This window comes from Mastacembelus armatus, chromosome 21 (genome assembly GCF_900324485.2).
Source record: "Mastacembelus armatus chromosome 21, fMasArm1.2, whole genome shotgun sequence".
In the NCBI taxonomy this organism is placed as follows: Eukaryota; Metazoa; Chordata; class Actinopteri; order Synbranchiformes; family Mastacembelidae; genus Mastacembelus; species Mastacembelus armatus.
The window spans coordinates 16,442,217-16,461,363 of NC_046653.1; the positions used below are offsets into that span (position 1 = coordinate 16,442,217).

General features: G+C 38.4%; 2 protein-coding genes across 6 annotated transcripts in view; both read right to left on the reverse strand.

Annotated features, from left to right (window-relative positions):
• Positions 1-1,068: 1,068 nt before the first annotated feature.
• Positions 1,069-11,867, reverse strand: LOC113124033 (nectin-4-like). 2 transcript variants are annotated; one of them, XM_026296496.2, is made up of 8 exons: positions 11,574-11,867; positions 9,475-9,816; positions 9,092-9,391; positions 7,207-7,300; positions 4,429-4,586; positions 3,057-3,153; positions 2,891-2,983; positions 1,069-2,680 (listed from the first exon to the last, which is right to left on the reverse strand). In XM_026296496.2, the coding sequence occupies exons 1-7, from the start codon at positions 11,863-11,865 to the stop codon at positions 2,902-2,904; spliced, it is 1,365 nt and encodes a 454-aa protein (XP_026152281.1). In that variant the 5' UTR covers positions 11,866-11,867; the 3' UTR covers positions 1,069-2,680; positions 2,891-2,901. The 2 variants fall into 2 exon arrangements, with proteins under 2 accessions (XP_026152281.1, XP_026152280.1); XM_026296495.2 differs by having other exon boundaries at positions 1,069-2,983.
• A 230-nt stretch (positions 11,868-12,097) lies between these two features.
• LOC113123404 (uncharacterized) overlaps positions 12,098-19,147 on the reverse strand; it is a 30,604-nt gene continuing 23,554 nt past the window's right edge. The window contains exons 4-11 of one of the 4 annotated variants that reach the window (XR_003294960.1): positions 17,804-17,915; positions 17,398-17,718; positions 17,201-17,291; positions 15,420-15,489; positions 13,806-15,330; positions 13,202-13,719; positions 12,616-12,703; positions 12,098-12,496 (exon numbers count right to left, since the gene is read on the reverse strand). The gene's annotated coding sequence lies outside the window, so the exon portion shown is untranslated. Of the gene's footprint in view, positions 12,497-12,615; positions 12,704-13,201; positions 13,720-13,805; positions 15,331-15,419; positions 15,493-17,200; positions 17,292-17,397; positions 17,719-17,803; positions 17,916-19,147 lie in introns of all 4 variants that reach the window. The other 3 variants (XR_003294961.1, XR_003294962.1, XR_003294963.1) reach the window with 3 other exon arrangements.

The following is a 19,147-nucleotide window of genomic DNA, read 5'->3' on the forward strand; positions in this document are numbered from 1 at the left end:
TTCAGAAACGTACAACAACAAATCCACTGCCATGGTGATTTCTCCCCAACAAGACGATGACGGTCAATATGATCGATGGTCCGCCACCAAAATCCAAGACGAGAAAATGTGACGCCGCGTATCTTAGTCTTGGATTAACAGGGAATGTGGAAGCTGAAGGAAGATCATTTTGTACTTTGTGTTTTATTGTCAGTTATTTATTTAGGGGGCAAATGCAACCACAGGGGGCCACAATCCAGTGTCTTCCTGTGCCCGTCCCAAGTCCTTGTAAATGGAGACGGTTGTGTCAGGAAGGGCATCCGACGTAAAATCTAAGCCAGATCAAACATGCGAATCATAAATATGACTTCAAGAATGAAAGGAAAGGTGGTAATGTTGTCTGGTTTAGAGACAGTGGCACTAGACAAAGACAGGAGGCAGAGCTGGAGGTAGCAGAGCTGAAGATGTTGAGGTTCTCTCTGGGAGTGATGAGGATGGATAGGATCAGGAATGAGGACATCAGAGGGACAGCTCATGTTAGATGTTTTGGAGAAAAAGCCAGAGAAGCCAGATTGAGATGGTTTGGACATGTTCAGAGGAGGGACAGTGAATACATTGGTAAAAGGATGCTGAGGTTAGAGCTGCCAGGAAGGAGGCCTAGAGGAAGACCAAAGACGAGGTTCTTGGATGTAGTGAAGGAGGACATGAGGATAGTTGGTGTGGGTGAGGAGGATACAGAGGATAGGGTTAAATGGAGGCAGATGATTCACTGTGGCCTGAAGGGAGCAGCCGAAAGGAAAAGAAGAGTTTTGATTGTTTATTGTTCTGGGACAAGTAGAAGTTTTGCAATTAAAGTATTTGGTGACTAAGGGCAGGGTCAGAGTCCTCAGGTGAGAAAGTCAGAAAACAAGTTTACATTTTCATTTCTGGATGAATGATACGGATGACTACACACACACACGCACGCACGCACACACACACACAATTACACCCAGAGGGACGTTTCCAAGCTCCCCAGGAGTGTCTGTGTGTGTGTGTGTGTGTGTGTGTGTGTGTGTAAATGGTTAAAACAACAACAGACCACAAGACTGATGTCAAAAGGATTTTATAAGATTATCACAAAGAACAGCTGGAACTGTGAAAAAAAAACAAAACACGGTAGAAGCATTTTTGGTCATGTAATCATTCAGCTGATAGTACCAGTACAATAGTGTGATCTTAAAGTATTAGAGGAAAACGGCTTTAAACACATTATGTTCTGTGGATCATCAGAGCTTATATTTAAATAAATAATTTAAAAATATTTAAGACAAACTGCTAATTAAAACGAGCCAGAAGCTTGGCAAAGAAACATTCAGCTGTAGCAAAACAGTGACAGTGGTTTCAGCATGATATTATATAGAGGACAATTCAATGGACAACACAGAAAGACCTACAATTAAATAAAACAGAGTGTAGGATGAAATCTGAGAATATATGGACAATAAGTGTATCTGACAAATATTCTTATCATGTCCTGTTATATCTGCACTGTATTTTATTTCCCAGGTCAAACTACAGTGGCTGCTCCAACTGACCTGCCAGGCAGATTCACCACAGAGTCAGGACCACTCAGTTTGTCCAACCACCATCATATAATTCTACACTTCTTAGACACCACTCTGAATGACATGACCTATCTTACCAACTAAAGAAATGTACATGGAATAAAACTCAAAATAAATCACACTGACACCATCTGTATTTGGTGTTGTCCTGAACTTTCACCCTTTCTGTTTTTATGTCATTAATCCCTTTTCCTATTCCATTAGTCCCTTTATTCATTATCCATGCTGAGTTTTTATAAACCACCTTTGTGACTTTTGCATGGGCCGTGTTTCTAAGGGTCCTTACAGAAACGTGCTAAAATGTAAGTTGAAGTAAGATTTTCAGTTTGTTGTTTAAACATTCTCCCTGCACAGTTCATGAATTATCTGCTGTTAACCCAGCAGTGTTTCTGTATTTGCAGCTATTTGTGTCGTCTATTTGCATGGACTTTTTAAAAGTTCCTGTGTCAAACTCACAGTATACATAACTAGTAAATAACAAGGTGAAAGGAAGAAATCTCATTGCCTCGCTGCATGTGTTCTCTGATGTGCAGTAACTGGATTACTACAGTGTATGTAAAGCTCTCAGAGCAACCTGGTGTCTTGTGATTGTGTAAATGTGCTGCATAGTCATGTGCTACAATCAATATTGAATGTTAACCATGAAAACAAAACATTCAGAACGCTTATCTCTTTTGGTTATAGCTGCCTGGATATAGAGCAAACACAGCATGTTCAGGCCACATCCTGCCGCAGGCACTGAAGGAGAAAGGTATTCAACCAAACTTCCCCTTTCAGTAATAATATTAAACACTTTCATTATTGCAGGAAAGTTCTCCTTATAGTTAGCAATCCAGATCCACAGTTACTCTTTTGATGTAAACGGAAGCATTTGACAGATTTGTAGCACCCAGTAGATACCAGCAAATACTAGTGTGATCATAAGCCAACCTAAGTATAAACACTCCAAAGTTAAAATAAAAACTAGACAATATACAACATCTTACTTCTTGCATGTCATGTGTTCACTAACCATCTGAGTCAGGAAGGACTGGAGCCTGTAAATGATAGTGCAGCTGCTGATTATCTTGTGCCCATGAATGTCACACTGGTCCCTAAGACAGAAGATTCAAAGTAACTGATTGAAATGACACGAACCACATGAATCTGCAAAATGTTGCAGGTTAAAAAAAAAGAAGAAAAAAAAATGTAAGAAGAAACATAATAAATTTACCTGATAGTCTAAACTCTCATTTTTAAATTTCAATAAATATTGAACCAGTTAAAATATTAAACAACTTTTCTTCTTCCTCTTTATATTTTACATGTATTTCTCTCAGATATCCTCTTCTTCTGCGCTCTGAACATCTTCAAAAATTTGGATTCTTTGCCTCTCCTCATGTGTGCCCTCTTCTTCCCTGGATAATGAACCATTAATTAATATACATCCAAAAACCTAGATATAATATGCAGTACTGCTGTATTTGGTACCTTGGTCCTTTCTTATGAAGGCACCACACAGCTGCTGCAGCACCAGTGACAGTGCATAGCAAATTGCCAAATATCATCCAATAAACAGTGCAGGTTCCTGTAAGAGACAGAACACAAGAACACATTTAAATACGAATTATTAACAATGCCAGTTTCTCCAGCTAAATCTAACACACAGCCTCATTAAAGTTAATGCTGTTGTTTCTACTCATCATTTGGCTGTTCTGGTGAGGGAAAAAGCCCTGGCTTAAGTTATGACAGCTCACCTTGTTACTGTGTTCATGGCTGGCTTAAGGGACACAAAGGTTCAGCGGATACTCGGCTTTAATGCACTAATTGATCAATCTACAGTTTCAGTATGGACTGATTGTGCTTCTATGCTTTACTGTTGTTTAATGTGCAAGATTTTGTAGTTTCTTTTCACTTAACACCTACTAATTTATCAAATCACTGAAATTAAACTAAATATTTAATATTTAAGACAAAGTTTCATTTACTAATGGTCCCTTTTCATGGCAGACATTTGACTTGTCATGGCAAGAAAAGCAAAAGTGAAAAAAGCTTAAATACCAATTACTCAGTTCTGTCAAAGGCTGCAGTAGTCCATGTCAGAGAGCATATGCATGTTATCAGGACCTTGAAACTGGCTCATATAAAAGGAATGCACTTTTTCTAAAGAGCCTTTCCCATGACCTGCCAAAATAGATACTGTAAAGAAGTCTCTGAACTTTACATTTAGTTGACTGCATTCAAATACTGGACCATGATGCTCACATCTTGCTAAATTGTTTACTGACAAATGTTTTCATCCTGGCAGGCATGATGTTATTATTACCAGGACAGTGAACATATCACAAGCCAGGACGTGCAAGATTTATGCTTGAAGTAGCTGTATTCATAGACTTGAATGATTTTGCACATAGAGGAGTAAGTCAAACATTTATTTCCTCTCAGATGTCTGGGCTGTGCTGGCATCAGGCTGAAGCAAATCTTTGGCCAACACCATTCAATGCTTGTACCAAATGGGAACCATATTTCTCCAGTGTTTTCTGAGTCTGTCCCGGAGTCTGTCCCGGATTGTCTTTCCAGTTGGACATGGCTAAAATACACAAATATATAAAATTCATAAGATGTGTCTGGGAGATATCCCGATCAAATCCATGGCACAATACTCCTGCAGGCTTGGTTTCCAAGCTTCTTATTCCTTAGAGATGTGTCCCTATTACTTGGTACAGAAATTAATTTAAGCTTTTTAAAAAATAATAAATAGAAAATTGAACAACAAAAATATTAACATTTGTAATAGAACAAAGTCGCAAGCAAACAAAACAAAAAAAAAATTGACAAAGCCAACAACCAAATCAAATCTGACCTTCTGAAGTCACATGCAAATAGAGTTGACCATGTTTCCTTCCATATGGGTTTGATGCATCACACTGGTAAAGTCCATTCAGGTCAGAGGTGAAGTTCAGTAACTGGATCATAGCCCCCTCTACTCTGACACTAGACTGAGGCAGCGACTGAGCAGATCTGGAACAGACAAACAAAACTCAGCATGAAATATGCAGCCAAATACATAGATCCATCCATCCATAGAGCAGAATTTAAAATATTACTTCTTACTTACTGTCTTTGACCTTATTAACATGTTATATCACTTAAAGATACAGTGGGTACGGAAAGTATTCAGACCCCTTTAAATTTTTCATTCTTTGTGTCATTGCAGCCATTTGCCAAAATCAAAAAAGTTCATTTTATTTCTCATTAATGTACACTCAGCACCCCATCTTGACAGAAAAAAACAGAAATGTAGAAATGTTTGCAAATTTATGAAAAAAGAAAAACTGAAATATCACATGGTCATAAGTATTCAGACCCTTTGCAGTGACACTCATATTTAACTCACATGCTGTCCATTTCTTCTGATCCTCCTTGAGATGGTTCTGCTCCTTCATTGGAGTCCAGCTGTGTTTAATTAAACTGATTGGACCTGATTAGGAAAGGCACACACCTGTCTATATAAGACCTTACAGCTCACAGTGCATGTCAGAGCAAATGAGAATCATGAGGTCGAAGGAACTGCCCAAGGAGCTCAGAGACAGAATTGTGGCAAGGCTCAGATCTGGCCAAGGTTACAAAATCATTTCTGCAGCACTCAAGGTTCCTAAGAGCACAGTGGCCTCCATAATCCTCAAATGGAAAAAGTTTGGGACGACCAGAACTCTTCCTAGACCTGGCCATCCAGCCAAACTGAGCAATCGTGGGAGAAGAGCCTTGGTGAGAGAGGTAAAGAAGAACCCAAAGATCACTGTGGCTGAGCTCCAGAGATGCAGTAGGGAGATGGGAGAAAGTTCCACAAAGTCAACTATCACTGCAGCCCTCCACCAGTCGGGGCTTTATGGCAGAGTGGCCCGACGGAAGCCTCTCCTCAGTGCAAGACACATGAAAGCCCACATAGAGTTTGCCAAAAAACACATGAAGGACTCCCAGACCATGAGAAATAAGATTCTCTGGTCTGATGAGACCAAGATTGAACTTTTTGGCGTTAATTCTAAGCGGTATGTGTGGAGAAAACCAGGCACTGCTCATCACCTGCCCAATACAATCCCTACAGTGAAACATGGTGGTGGGAGCATCATGTTGTGGGGGTGTTTTTCAGCTGCAGGGACAGGACGACTGGTTGCAATTGAAGGAAAGATGAATGCGGCCAAGTACAGAGATATCCTGGAAGAAAACCTCTTCCAGAGTGCTCAGGACCTTAGACTGGGCCGAAGGTTCACCTTTCAACAGGACAATGACCCTAAGCACACAGCTAAAATAACAAAGGAGTGGCTTCGGAACAACTCTGTGACCGTTCTTGACTGGCCCAGCCAGAGCCCTGACCTAAACCCAATTGAGCATCTCTGGAGAGACCTGAAAATGGCTGTCCACCAACGTTCACCATCCAACCTGACGGAACTGGAGAGGATCTGCAAGGAAGTATGGCAGAGGATCCCCAAATCCAGGTGTGAAAAACTTGTTGCATCATTCCCAAGAAGACTCATGGCTGTACTAGCTCAAAAGGGTGCTTCTACTCAATACTGAGCACAGGGTCTGAATACTTATGACCATGTGATATTTCAGTTTTTCTTTTTTAATAAATTAGCAAAAATTTCTACATTTCTGTTTTTTTCTGTCAAGATGGGGTGCTGAGTGTACATTAATGAGAAATAAAATGAACTTTTTTGATTTTGGCAAATGGCTGCAATGACACAAAGAGTGAAAAATTTAAAGGGATCTGAATACTTTCCGTACCCACTGTAACAAATGCCTAGCATGCCTAAAGCTTGCTAAATAGCATGTTATATCCCAAAGGTTTAAACAGCATATTAAGTGTAAAACTGGGCAAATAATAAATAAAATCAAAACAAAAATATTCCAGTTTTCATTCTGAGCTAATCTATCAAGCTGCTTGATGCAGCTTTATATTTAATTCAGTGACATGAGATATCCATATGTGAATAGAAACAAAGTTACTGGGAATAAAACTTACTTCCAGCAGGTTTTTCACATTAAAAGTTTTCCAGCCTTTAACATTAGGCTTTAAATTAAAAAAACTAGAAAGTGTTGACTTTAACTGACATGTGGGTTAACCTCTGTTGGAAAAAACCTAAAAGATACCAGATCCTCAGATACCAGGAAGTAACCTGGTGTTTCTACTAATGAAAAGAAACTAAGAGCATTATATGGGTGAGTATAACAGGACTGTGTACTGATGGAAATGTAATTGTACTGACTGAGAAAATCTTTTGTTTTATTTTGAAAAAAAATAGTTTGTTTGCTAATGCTGGCAGCATCTGCTGACATGAACCTTTCAACCTTTCAGCATGCGTCACTTGTTTTATGCCTCTATTGAAAGTAATTTATAAGCAATAATTACAGATTTTCTGTCAGACCTTGTCATCAGAGTAACAAAGTAAATGGTTCATTTAAAATATATTAATCTAAATTAAACTTCAGGAATACATTTCAAACTTATTTATATTCACTTGGTAAATGGTGCAACTCTTTCACTATTGTACAAAGCCTGTGAGAATCATAAACCAAACAATGCTTACAGGTAAACGGATATGAAGATTGTTACTTGTTAAGTTCATTTGAATTACTGTACCTGCTCCAGGTAAAGTTTGCCTCTGGGTTGGCTTCAGACACACACTCAAATGTGTCTTTGGATCTCTCAATAAAGTTCACTTCTGTGGGTGAAACTATAAGAGACAGGAGGAGAGAATGAGCAGCATTATTCCCTTAGCTGAGAAATACTAACGATATCAAAAAACAAAACAAAAACTACAACAACAAACACCAAAGATCCGATCCCATCTGTTCTGATGCAGGGTTATCTTACTTAACAAGTTCATGTTCAAGTCATTTTGGATTAGAAAACTTTAAAAACATTTTTGTTTCAGTCGTGTCCTGATGCTGCTCAGTAATGGACATTACAGAGATCTTAATTTTTACTCACGATCTTGTTAAATAATGACAAACTGATCAGATCCTGCTTTAGTAGAAATGACACATTTGGTTGCTTTCAGAGAGAAATGCATCAAACATTCATCGATTTAAAAATAGATTTTAAAGCCTGAATTCACAAAATTCAGAAATATCTACAACTCACAAAGACCTCAAACATTGGTACCTGGGTGCTTTTTTATGACAGTACCACACAGCTGCAGTGACAGTTCAAAACTATCTCAGCTCAGAGTCCACCTATGAATTAGCTGCATTCTACTTTATCATTCCTGTTTAGTAAATACTGAAAATATTTTAAGAAGAGTCAACAGCTGCCTGATCACATTGATCATAAGTGGAATCACCAAGTATTACAGTGAACAGCCATACTCACAGAGTAGCATGCAGATATTTACACACATTTTCATGAGCATACAGCCCATGTCCATGCACTTTTGTGCTGGTTGAAATATTTTCTGTTTTAATCAGATGCATATGTGTCTTCTGTTCTCCACTGACGAAGAGAGTGACCTTTGACATCCATCCAGACTGGTCACAGAGCTCTTTGTCTTTTGTGCAGATACAATCATGCTGCATACAGTACCTCCTCCGCAAACTATAAATGCTTGTATTGTTCAATCTTATTTTCTCCGGGAACAGGGGCTGCTTTTTCACAGCATTGACACAGCACATGACTCAAGTTCATGTTACACATCACCAAGATATATCAACAACAAAAAAACTGGGTGTAGCTCTCATTTCCTACAGACAATGATATCAGCTGCAGAAATTTGAAGAGCATACAGACAACTGTAAAACCACTCCTCATCTTGCTGCAGTGATGTAAACTGTACTGCAAAACATCATTGCAAGAAATGCAAGAACTTAAATTTTCAACTCTTAAAGATCCTATAGACAAATAGTAAGCATGCAGTGTTGATCTGAAATATTTTAGTTGGTTGTGCCTTTTCCCAGGACTGTGCAAAGACTGTAGCTGTGTCTATACTTATGCTCTGCTGTTTTATCTATTTTAAATTCTGTGTCCACAATAAAGTGGTGTCTATGGCAGGTAAAGTATTTTCAGCAATCCCACAATGGCCTGATATTCATTTCATTACAGTTGTTTGATTCTACACCAGTCACTGATTGTTTTTACAGCCTCTTTCAGATGTGTAATGTAACATAATGTAATTAATATGCCAGACTTGTGTCTCAATAGAGATTCTTATTCTGCCATCTAAATTCAGAAGTGAGGTAACTCAACTTTCATGTTTGCATAAATTCTGTTTGTGCACTTTGACATCAAATAGGAACCAGAGTTCATACATGCTGCTTGGCCTCCTGTTAAAGTAAATGCCTGAATATCTAATCAGCCAAAACGATCTAACAGGCCTTTAATATAGTTCATCATTATGCAAACCATCTTTTTTAAAAACCTTCTTTTTTTTCAAAGACTTAACGAAATTAATTAATTAATTAAACTAAACAAGGCAAATACGACACAATACAAATGAAAAAGTGATGTCAGGGAATATTTGTATACTCACAGTAAACCTGTATGATGAAGGTCAGGGTTTCCTGTTTCGACAGAGCAGGACTGGTGACAACACACTGGACTGTATGATTGATTTCTCTGGTAGGGACTCCGATGAGCGAACTGACTGTTGTGGTCGTACCATCGGCCTCTTCGGTGGAGTTTGTCTGCACCTTCACTTTTTCTGTCAGAGCATCAGTGACCCACTTTATCTCTGCAGGAGGCTTGGACCCAGCAGCCGTGCATGTAGCGAGGGAAACCTCTTCGTTACCCAAGATGGGCTGATTATCTGTCACACTAATGACTGGAGGCACTAGGAAGGTTACCATACATAAAAACAGTTAACAAGGTAAACAAGACACTGTTTCTGTTAATATACACTGTATGTCATCATACCAAGCACGTTTAGATGCATCTCTGTCTTGTGATTTCCGCTGGGGAACAAAGTGAAGATACACCTGTAGATGCCTTCATCCAGCAAAGTGACATTAGATAACTGGAGAGATCCATTTTTGTCCTCAATGCTCCCAATAAATTTAAATTGATTATCCGCTCCATTAAAGAACTCTGCTGAACCATCTTGCTGGATTGTAAATAACCTGTTATCTTGATGTTTTCCTCTGGTGTCTCTCTGCCATGAAATCATATCGATGGTCTCTGTGGTGTCAGTAAGTTTGCAGGGTAAGATAACAGTGTCTCCTTGTACCACGGTCACGTTTCCTCCAATCACCCGGAGAACTGTAAGGTGCATAAAATCTCATCAGGGGATCAGATCACAACCCAGTAGACACAGGCACAATCAAAACTGTGAAATAACTTTATTGGCAGAAAAAAAACAATTTATTTCAGAAGCATTTGTGTTACATTTCTTAAATTTCTCCCTTTAGTCTGATGGCATTGAATAAATTAAATGTACTGACAACATAAAAGAAATTATCTGTGGCAGCAACAGGGCTCATAAAAGCCTGACCACTGTGAACTACTACAACTCTGTTTGATAACGGAATTGATTGATTAGAACTAGTAATGAAAAGCTGCTAAAAAAAAAAAACTGTGTGTGTATGCAATTTGAACAAGTAGTTTTTTTTTCTGCTGCTCTATGCTACTACGTTGACAGGGCAGCTGACAACTGGAGAAAGACCAAGTGATAGCCTGGAATGAGAGCTGTCTGGAGGAAGAACAGACTCTGTCTGAGCGGCCTACATGCAATAGGTTGCACCTCTCACGTCATAAGGCAACGAAAGAGAATAGCCCATGCGTCAATGAGAGCATGGGTGGAAGATGACTCATAAGCACAAGGGACACAAGAGAGCATACCCCAAAAGTCAGCAAAAGCATGGGTGGAGGATGACCCCAGGGCAAGAGCATCCGGTTAACTAATTTGGAAAGAATCTGGCAATGAGTGGGGAGAATAATCAAATACAAACGACTGACTGGGTAGAAGAAACACATTTGCAAACTTCCCTCTGTCACTCAAGTCAGTCGAGTAAAATCCAGCAAGAGGCTCATAACCACAGTGTGCAGGATATCAGTAATCTCAGCAATCTCTAAGGTAAACTTGGATTTACTAGATTAGTCTGTCCAAGCATGTTGGGGGAGCAGGCAAAGAGGGTGTGGGTCTGGGATAATGGAACACTTTGAGTTGTTGTGGGCCCAAATAAAATGAAACACCATTATTAGACGGCGCCCAGCTGATCAGCCTGCAGACTTTCTTGCACTGTCACAGCCACATAGAGCTCTGTTGGAGTTGGGTATTTATAGAATCACTGTGAGTATCGCTCCTTAGATTAAGCATTAGTAGGAGAGTGGGGAGAAACCAGTAAGTAACTTAAGATATAATATGTGTCCTGATTTATGATAGGAAAGTGGAGGGTGGACTTGTCATAGGGCCCTGGAGCTTTATAAAAGCATGGCCTGATAACCCCCTCTTTGGGGCCACATGACAGGACAGGATAGTTTAGTAACTAAATCATTACTGATCACAAACAGCATTTTTTGTAATTATTTTACCAGGCCAACAGTTTGGTTCCTTTTATTTGGTCTTAAGAAAATGATCATTATTGTTTAGACAAATGAGTTTGATAATGGCATGAAAAAACACTAAAGCATCGATATTAACTGCAAAAAAGGTCTTATATTATGACATTCAATCCTGAGGACTCACCTGAACTTTTAAAATTCATCAGCAGCATTATCTAGTCATAAAATGAGAAAATTAATAAATATTCGGGAGAATACTTAGCACAACTAGTTGACTGTATACCTGTTTGTCAACTCTAAAAACCGACATCCAAATCTGAGTTCACAGCTGCAAACACTTCAAATACGAGGCGAGGTTGCAGCAGAAAGTGGAGAAAACTCAAGTAACAAGCTCACACATACTCTTATTTTGAAAAGACTCCTGCCAGAAGGTCAAAGGCCATTACCGAGATATTCAATTCAATTAATTCAACAAACTAAAGAAAGTTTGACAAAATCGCTCCTCGTCCACCTACCGTCTGTTTCACATCGGCTGAATCCCAGAGCGATCACTGCAGTCTGGATCAGTGGAAAATTATGTAGTGATGATGGGCCGTAAAAAGAGACGATAAGAGACATAAACAAAAGATACATCGTCATCTTCACGACCGTCGGGGTCATCCAGGATCCAGGATGGGAAAGTACCAGAAAATGAATCCTCCATCCACAACATGAACCACGTCTAGGATGAAATGTTACAGTGAATCTTTTGTTCTTACACAATATAGAGCAGCAACACTGATCACAGCACCAGCTCCTTTTCTTCATTTATTCTCCACTGCCACCAACTGGATTGGAGGGTGGATTGGGACATAATTCCTGCTCATTTTAATAATATAAATTAATTAATTAATTAAAAAAAAAAAAAAAGCAAACAAATTTATATTCAGTACATCAAGTTGTTTCACTTAACTACACCTGACCCACTCTCCAGAACCACCTGCTGGACAGTTAGCAAATAGATGTTTTGCAATTACAAAACAAAAAGAAACCAGTAACAATAATCAAACAAAAGCCTTTCTCTACCACAATGAATTAATTTTATTAGATATTGCATATTTTACATGCATCTAATGGTCACATAGACACCTCAGTAAGCTGCCTTCAAAATATCAAACATGCAACATTGCCTTGTGGTATTTCTCCTATTACACAACTATTTATTAACCTTTTAATCTCTGTGTCAGAAAATTCTTTAAGCTTGAATCATTTCATTATTAAACATCATCAAACTTGTACTTCCTGTCCCTGTGTGTCCATAGGTCTTGTTTCATATTCAGCTCTGAACTTTATGCTTGTCAGCTCAGTAAAGGCCATGAAGTGAATTCACCATCTTAAAACTGATTCACTTGTGATTTATCCTGTATACTGCACAACTGTGGGGCTGAATAGGTGCCACCTGTAGGCATAGAAAGCAGAAAAGGAACTTCAGATAAAAAAAACATGATAAAAATAGAATAGAAGTAATAGTAGATATTGCTAAACATGATGTGATACAAAATTATGGTTATTGTGGACCTTTTCTCTGAACTGAACGTGATACTCAGTGTAACTCAGGGTCCTGCTGTCACTTAGGTCCTTTTCTGGATTACTGGTGCAGGATTTCCTGCAGAGAAAACACTGTGACCAATGAACCCATACAACTCTTTTAATTCCAGGTGAGAACCAGTTCATATTAGACATGAATTAGCAGTTTTGATTACATGAAAGTTTTCCTTTCAAAACAACATGATTTGGAATTTAATTCTAATGAGAAATATTAATATAACATAAAAAATATCTTGGTGCTATCTCTTTTCATAGCAGACATTTTGATTTGTCTAACCAAGAAAAACACAGGAGGAAATACAAACTATAATAATGGCTGCATTTCATTTAGATAAACTAATTCCAAGACCCTGGTATTTTCTGCACTCTCTCACTGGCATCGCTTATATACTGCTATAATCCAATTCAATTATTAAAAAGTAAATGATCAACATTTTGTTAAATATGCACAGTAGCTCTCACCATGGCCACACTACAATGACAAAATGGAGGAAGGGTGGAGGAAGTTTATTGTCAGCATAGATGAATAATCAACAATTAAAAAATTATTTCTCACCTGCAGATGCAGACAGCTACCATCAAGCTGCATAGAAGAAATCCAGTTACAGGTGTGAGTATGTATAGAAAAGGCCATGATGGAATAATTTCTGCAGAAAATCAGATGACAAATACTTTAAGTAGCAGGTAGTTCCAGCTCTGAAATGTGCTGTGCCAGGTGCAGACATGATTCGCCCTGTTTTTTACTCTACCTACCGTCAAGGCTCTGAGACACAGTTAAATTCCAGACAATGTCCTGTGGACCATATCTAGCATTTACATTACATGTGTAAAGTCCTGAGTCGTCATGCTGAGCATTAGAAATGTTCAGCTGTGTAGGTGAGTCCGTCTCTATTCTGAGTCTGTGACAGGTGAAATTTGAAAAAGTCTGATTATGTTTTATTGAATAAGTAAAAATGTTTTTTTTGTCTTTGGTCCAATTGATTTGTGTTGCATTTTTCATGGATATGCTGCAAGTGAGACTGATGGAGTCTCCCCTGGACACCAGTATATTCCTGTGGTCAACTTGTAGATCCCCTAATGCTGAAGAAAAAAAAAACAGTATAAATGAAATCTGTAATAAAACCTAGAGCATTCATCATAAATACAAATCCCCACTCTACCTGCATGGACGTGGCACACCACAAACAGCTGAATGGAAAGTAGAGCTGCTTTGTCTACACTGAACATGATGACCACCAGACAGAAAGACAGAGAGGAACGTCACCATCACCTCTTATATGTATTTGTGGAGGAAGTGCAAAGGAAAGGAAGTGGTTAGTTGCTGTTTAGCTAAGATCAAAACTAAGACGTGTGTCACACCTTTGATGAAACATGAAGTTACATGCAGCTCACCTGAGAATCCAGATTCAAATTCAAATTAAAAAACTCAGAATTCAAACTTGGACACAACATGAAATTATTTAATTCCTTGATAAACTGAAATATAAAATACACATAATGGGTCTGTTTAACTGCAGGAAATTCCACAGTGAATATCATTAACGCTTTGCCCACATAGCGTATGCAGCTGTACTGCTAAACAGGTTGCACATGTGCACTGTATGTCAGAGACTTTTTGATGAGTAAAAGAAGCTCAGTAAAAGATATTGATCAGAATTCTTTTGAGGTGTTCAGTGAATTACTTATACATTTCCTCAGAGCGGTCAACGTCTTTGGTATCAATCATCGTTGTGATCACATTTATAATATTATCAAAACCACATCTGTGACATATACAATATGGCCTGTGTTTATGTAGGGACATGTTTATGCTAAAGACTATGTGCTAATGAGCACATTTCTAACCATCTTATTTTATACTGCATTTATGCAAACATAATTAGATGTAAATCTTATGTATCCCTTGTGAAAATTTTGAAAACAAATGTTGAATGTAATTGTTGACACATGAAATAGTTTTAATTGAAAATTTCCCACTGTAATTCCCTCAGCAAACCCTAGAGGGCACAGCGTTCAAGTTAAAACAATTTTAGTTTGTTTCATTATCATTTCCTTGTTATTCTCATTCTCTCATTCATTCTCTTAATCCATCTCAGGGTCACATGGGGCTGGAGCCAATCCCAGGTGACATGTGGTGAGAGTACACCCTGGACAGACAGCCAGTGTATTACAGGACTGACACATAGAGACAGACAAACACTCACATTCACATCAACGGGCAAGTTAGAGTCACCATTTAACCTAACCCCAAACTGTATGTCTTTGGACTATGGGAGGAAGACATAGTACCCAGAGAAAGCCCACAGACACAGGGAGAACACACAAGCTCTACACAGGGAGACCCCCCTTCTTGCTGTGAGGCGACAGTGCCAACCACTGAACTGCCACATAAACAATGACCAGTGAAGGCGATGGTGTTATTAATGCTTGATCATTTAAAGGCATCAGTGGCTCAGTTGTAGTCCCTCTGGTCGCCTTCTCTTGAAGCTCCTGGTTTGAAACTGTAAAATGTGATGTCCATCACATTTGATCTGACACATTCAGTTCATGTCCTTCATTTAACTTTCACCTGAACAGCTCGTCACCTCAGCTGTGACCATATATTGGGTTCAGTTTCTCCAAGTACTGACTCCTCCTGTTATTTGGCCTATGATCCATGTCAGCCTGCTCCTGAGAGACGACCCCCTGGAGGAGTAGAAGATAAATATAAAGTTCAACACAATCAATAAGAAAATAAAGCAGAGAAATCTGAGAGTGTCTAAGATGACAATGACCTCTCCTCCTGACTGAAGGTCAAACTGGCCTTGGACTGGATTCTGGTTTGGGGTCATGGTCCCATGTTTCCTGCTGAGACAAAGCCATGACCAATAATGACACATTTCTTCACATTACTTAAACATGTCATGTGTAAAATGTGAAGGATTTAGCAGCATCCTGTGGTGAGATTGCAGAATGCAACCTTCTGAGCCACCATCACACCCCATCCCCCCTGTATCCAGGAGCAAGGGAGGGTATGGTGACCGTCACTTTTAAAACAAAACATGATTCGCTATTGAAAGACAGTTTCTAGTTGCTAGTTTGCAAAATAATTTAAAAGTGAAGTTCATCATTTGTTGCTGCTGTAATTTAAGACGTTGGTACTTTAAATGTTACTTTGTGCTAAACTATATTGTGAAAGCTGCATAAACCTTTGAATTATTAAAGCTAATTAACTAAAGGAAAACTATATGTTGTGTTAGTGTTGTGATGACGTTCTGGACACAGTGTGTACCCTCTCATTCAACTTTGCTCTGTGAACAAAAGGGCCTTGACAAAAGCAGAAGCAAACCAGTGTTTGTGGCTGCCTGTGCTACTTTTTGCACTGCCACAAAAATAGGCTCATAAAGCGTCAGTTCACCTACGTTACACAGTTTAATTTAGCATCCATCCTAATACACTGTAGATGAATATGTAGGGCGTTAACATTACAGGAAGGACTTTTAAAATGTTCACAGTACAATGTTTATTCTTCAAATGACAAAACAGTTTACCCAAAAGTACACTTGCTGTTGATTAGCTGATGCTCCTATTTCAGTCCATTGAAATTCTGGCTCTATATTTCTCTATAGTCTATATTTTATTATTTAAAATATTCTCAGAATTGTAAAATTTGGTAACAATGGTTGCAATTCAACAAAAGTTACACCTTGTTTAAAACATAATCCTAACTTCTTTGATTTCATGACAGCTAGGGAACTTGATCAAGAGGGTCCTAGAAGTTACATCTTTACATTGACAAATTGTTTTCCATATGTTGTGGTGACCAAAAGAATCACTATAATCACACTAATCACTCCCTGAATTATGTTCAAATAGAAAAATGTGACTGAATGTATAGCACAGTCACAGGGTGGATAAAGCATTGACTTTAACACTAGTGACAGGGTCTGACATTCAGACACACATTTGTAGTAAAATCATTTTGGGAAGGAAAAAGTTTTCTTTGATCTTACAATTTTGAAAATGTGATTGTACAGTATAGAAATGAAAGGGTTGTCCAGAGCTACAGTAGAGTCTATTGTTGTTGTGAAACAATAGCGTTTACTGTTTAGGATCAGAAAATTATATTAAAACTTCATTCAGTGCTATGAGCATGACAGTAGAGGTCCCACTCATCTTTTTACCCTTCATGACCTTCCATGTAACAAGTCCACCAGAGAAGTGACGGTGAGTACGGAGCTGAGCGCTATCGTATTCTACAGGTATTAAAAAATAGCTTGGCAAAGTAGATTGCTGGTGCTCTTGTAGGTTTAAAAGAGTTAATGGGGTGCAGGCAAATATAGACAGAAATTTGATCCATAAAGCCGAGATGACAAGATTCACTGGGAGTGAACCAGAATTTTGCAGTTTGGGTGAAATGACCATTTAAATATGAGCAAACGTAATATCTGTATAGTTTTTTCATCAAATCAGCTTCAGTTCGTGTTGTCAACAAATGCTCTGCACCACAAGAGAAGAGAGTCGAATTCTTTTGTTCATATACTTACAAATGTGAAAGCTAAAGATTATTACTCACCTGCAGATGCAGACAGCTACCATCAAGCTGCATAGAAGAAATCCAGTTACAGGTGCGAGTATGTATAGAAAAGGCCATGATAGAATAATTTCTGCAGAAAATCAGATGACAAATACTTTAAGTAGCAGGTAGTTCCAGCTCTGAAATGTGCTGTGCCAGGTGCAGACATGATTCGCCCTGTTTTTTACTCTACCTACCGTCAAGGCTCTGAGACACAGTTAAATTCCAGACAATGTCCTGTGGACCATATCTAGCAATTACATTACATGTGTAAAGTCCTGAGTCGTCATGCTGAGCATTAGAAATGTTCAGCTGTGTAGGTGAGTCCGTCTCTATTCTGAGTCTGTGAGAGGTGAAATTTGAAAAAGTCTGATTATATTTTATTGAAGAAGTAAAAATGTTTTTTTTGTCTTTGGTCCAATTGATTTGTGTTGCATTTTTCATGGATATGTTGCAAGTGAGACTGATGGAGTCTCCCCTGGACACCAGTATATTCCTGTGGTCAACTTGTAGATCCTCTAATGTTGAAGAAAAAAAAACAGTATAAATGAAATCTGTAATAAAACCTAGAGCATTCATCATAAATACAAATCCCCACTCTACCTGCATGGACGTGGCACACCACAAACAGCTGAATGGAAAGTAGAGCTGCTTTGTCTACACTGAACATGATGACCACCAGACAGAAAGACAGAGTGGAACATCACCATCACCTCTTATATGTATTTGTGGAGGAAGTGCAAAGGAAAGGAAGTGGTTAGTTGCTGTTTAGCTAAGATCAAAACTAAGACATGTCATACAACACAATTATTTTTTGTAAAGTGTTTCTTGAACATACACTGGGAATATAATTCTATTGCAACTTATTTTCCACTTCATTCTAGTAATAAATTGAAAAATCTACATATTGAAATATCCGAGGAAAATTGGACACTGTAGGGCATTCAATTTCTTTAATTGTAATGTCAACATGTTCATAAAAACATTGAGAAAAACGTCAAAAAATACAATGACCTTTTTATTGCTCTCTGGCATTTTTGTGTTAGTGTTTTATATCTGATTTATTTACAATAAGCTTTTATATTGTTCTGTCTTGCTCTTAGTTGTTGTATTTGAGTTTAGCATTTTTCAGTTTTTGTTCTGCTCTTTTGCACGTATTTAATTTGTTTGTCTTTTAATGTGTACAACACTTTGGGCAACTGTCATTGTTAAATGAAAATTAAAAAGTGCTAAAAGGCAACACTTCTGCATAGTGCTTAACACACCTTACCCACACAGACTGAACTGAAAGCAATAAAGTTTGGTGAGACTGTTGCTCAACATTACAACATGCATTCATGAACATGCATTATGGTTCTTTTAGTAAACATAATGTCCAGCTCTTTACAGATATTCTCTTATGTATTTTAATGCACATTAAAAACTTTCATTAACAACATAATTGATAAACCCACCAATCCCAACCATTGTTTTCATCAATTACAGACAGGCAGTGGTCTTGTGTTGTGTTACCTTTACAAAGCTTTACGTCAGTGAAGAATAAAATGATCTCAGCTTGTCCTTCCCTCTATTAAATTAACAAAGCTCCAGCTGTAGATTATAAGATAAACTAATTAATTATGTACTTTACTGACTCCATGGTTTGAGGAAGCAGTTGCTTTTGCACATCCACCGCCATCCGTCCATTATTTTGTATCCACTACCCACACACAAAGCCTCTGACATATATAATCATTCTCATTTCCTTTATTTCTGCCCACACGCTGTGAAGCACATAAAAAACCTACTGTCAGAATCAAATATGAGGTTGACCGACACTTCACACGCCAGCTCCATCACTGGTCCCTCAGCCCAAACGGCCCCCTCTGTTACCTCTCACGGTCCCTGGCTGCCTGCCCCCAGCAGCACACCATCGCCAATGAGCCTACCTGCAGGAGATTGTGTCCC

Coding starts and splice junctions, on each gene's coding strand:
- LOC113124033 (XM_026296496.2), bottom strand. CDS start 11,865: ATGAAGAAAAGGAGCTGGTGCTGTGATCAGTGTTGCTGCTCTATATTG. Junction 9,392..9,474: donor GATGCATCTAAACGTGCTTG/GTATGATGACAT, acceptor TAACCTTCCTAG/TGCCTCCAGTCATTAGTGTG. Junction 4,587..7,206: donor GCAAACTTTACCTGGAGCAG/GTACAGTAATTC, acceptor TGTCTGTTCCAG/ATCTGCTCAGTCGCTGCCTC.